General features: G+C 44.2%; 1 protein-coding gene across 1 annotated transcript in view; it reads left to right on the top strand.

Annotated features, from left to right (window-relative positions):
• The window catches only part of LOC118383175 (receptor-type tyrosine-protein phosphatase delta-like), a 199,534-nt gene that overhangs the window by 14,605 nt on the left and 182,429 nt on the right, over positions 1-2,500 (top strand). Inside the window, exon 3 of the mRNA XM_052508125.1 lies at positions 833-974. Coding sequence (XP_052364085.1) covers positions 833-974 — 142 coding nt within the window. The remainder of the gene's footprint in view (positions 1-832; positions 975-2,500) is intronic.

Here is a 2,500-nt window from a genome sequence, read left to right on the forward strand (position 1 = left end):
TCCATCAATCATCAATCAGTCAGTCAGTCAGTCCATCAATCATCAATCAGTCCATCAGTCAGTCAGTCAGTCCATCAGTCAGTCCATCAATCAGTCCATCAATCATCAATCATTCCATCAATCAGTCAGTCAGTCCATCAATCAGTCAGTCAGTCCATCAATCAGTCAGTCAGTCAGTCCATCAATCAGTCAGTCAGTCAGTCCATCAATCAGTCAGTCAGTCCATCAATCAGTCAGTCAGTCCATCAATCAGTCAGTCAGTCAGTCCATCAATCAGTCAGTCAGTCAGTCCATCAATCAGTCAGTCAGTCCATCAGTCAGTCAGTCAGTCCATCAATCAGTCAGTCAGTCCATCAATCAGTCAGTCAGTCCATCAATCAGTCAGTCAGTCCATCAATCAATCAATGTAAATTTAAGGTAACAGATGTACTGTTCTGAAAACAATGTTTGAGTCTTTGATTTGAGGTAAATAATACAATTCAGTGACCTGAGATTTAACATAGTAGTGAAATTGGTCATATCAGACATTGAGGAAAAACTGACTAAAATAATACTCAATTTAATGGCCTCTGTCTCCGTCTCCCTCTCTCTCTCTCTCTCTCTCTCTCTCTCTCTCTCTCTCTCTCTCTCTCTCTCTCTCTCTCTCTCTCTCTCTCTCTCTCTCTCTCTCTCTCTCTTTCTGTCTCTGTCTCCCTCTCTCCCTTCTCTCTCTCCTCTCTCTCTCTCTCTCTCTCTCTCCTCTCTCTCTCTCTCTCTCTCTCTCTCTCTCTCTCTCTCTCTCTCTCTCTCTCTCTCTCTCTCTCTCTCTCTCTCTCTCTCTCTCTCTCTCCAGGTAATTGACTACGAGGATGGTTCTGGGTCTGTTCTGAGGATCCAACCACTGAGGACTCCTAGAGATGAGGCTGTCTATGAGTGCCACGTCTCCAACCCGGCAGGAGAGATCACTGCACTCTGCAGACTCAATGTTTTACGGGGTGAGAGAACACACACACACACCGACCCACACGTGCACGCACACACATTACACACACCTTCGATACAGCAGGTGGGGGTATCACTGTGCTACAGGGGTGAGAGATATCTATTGTAGTACCTGTATAGACCTTGTAATGGATGGACAGTATGTTATTGTTAACCCTCCAATCCAATGGATTCTCCTCCCATTTCATTTCCCATTGGAGTTGGTTCAATGAATGACCCAATGTGCTGCGGGCTGAGAACACACTCACACGTTCACACACACACACACACACGCGCGCACGCACACACACACACACTTTTTAAAGATCTGTGTATGTGAGAACGAGCTGACACACACACACATACACAGACAGAGTGAGAAACACACACACAGAAACACACAACGAGACACAGAGAGAGAGAGAGACACACCCACACAGAGACACACACACACCGTGGAAGGTGGTTTTAGTGGGGGAGAAAGTTCTAGATGAACCCAGTGGGGATCTAAAAAGTGATACGATGTGAATTATTGACATGTACAGTGGTCTAAGAGCATGGAGAGAGAGAGAGGGAGATGTGGCAGTCCTAAAAGCTTGGAGAGAGAGAGGGAGAGTGAGAGAGAGGGAGAGGGTGGAGAGAGAGAGAGAGAGAGAGAGAGAGAGAGAGAGAGAGAGAGAGAGAGAGATACAGAGGGGAGAGAGAGAGAGAGAGAGAGAGAGAGAGAGAGAGAGAGAGAGAGAGAGAGAGAGAGAGAGAGAGAGATGTGGGAACCCAGTCTATGTTCTAACAAGGCTGATTATTTACAGTTGAGGACATCCACTCTTTGACCTACTTCATCTGTGGTGCCTTAATGGACCAGAAGCTAACGCTAGCAGTCACATGTATATTAATGGACTCCGGCTAATGCTAACGTCACTCTCTATATTGAGATCAGTTGCAGAGAGTTGCAGAAGTGTAATATAGGATGAGACATGAATACTGTATATGACAGACAAGGCTCTGATTGGATAGGACCTGTATACTGTTTATATAACAAACAAGGCTCTGATTGGATAGGACCTGTATACTGTTTATATAACAAACAAGGCTCTGATTGGATAGGACCTGTATACTGTATATGACAAACAAGGCTCTGATTGGATAGGACCTGTATACTGTATATGACAAACAAGGCTCTGATTGGATAGGACCTGTATACTGCTCTGATTATATGACAAACAAGGCTCTGATTGTATACTGTTTATATAACAAACAAGGCTCTGATTGGATAGGACCTAGGCTCTGATTGGATAGGACTGTTTATAACAAACAAGGCTCTGATTGGATAGGACCTGTATACTGTATATGACAAACAAGGCTCTGATTGGATAGGACCTGTATACTGTATATGACAAACAAGGCTCTGATTGGATAGGACCTGTATACTGTATATAACAAACAAGGCTCTGATTGGATAGGACCTGTATACTGTATATAACAAACAAGGCTCTGATTGGATAGGACCTGTATACTGTATATAACAAACAAGGCTCTGATT

The sequence above is a fragment of the Oncorhynchus keta genome, unplaced genomic scaffold (assembly GCF_023373465.1).
Source record: "Oncorhynchus keta strain PuntledgeMale-10-30-2019 unplaced genomic scaffold, Oket_V2 Un_contig_3378_pilon_pilon, whole genome shotgun sequence".
NCBI lineage: Eukaryota > Metazoa > Chordata > Actinopteri > Salmoniformes > Salmonidae > Oncorhynchus > Oncorhynchus keta.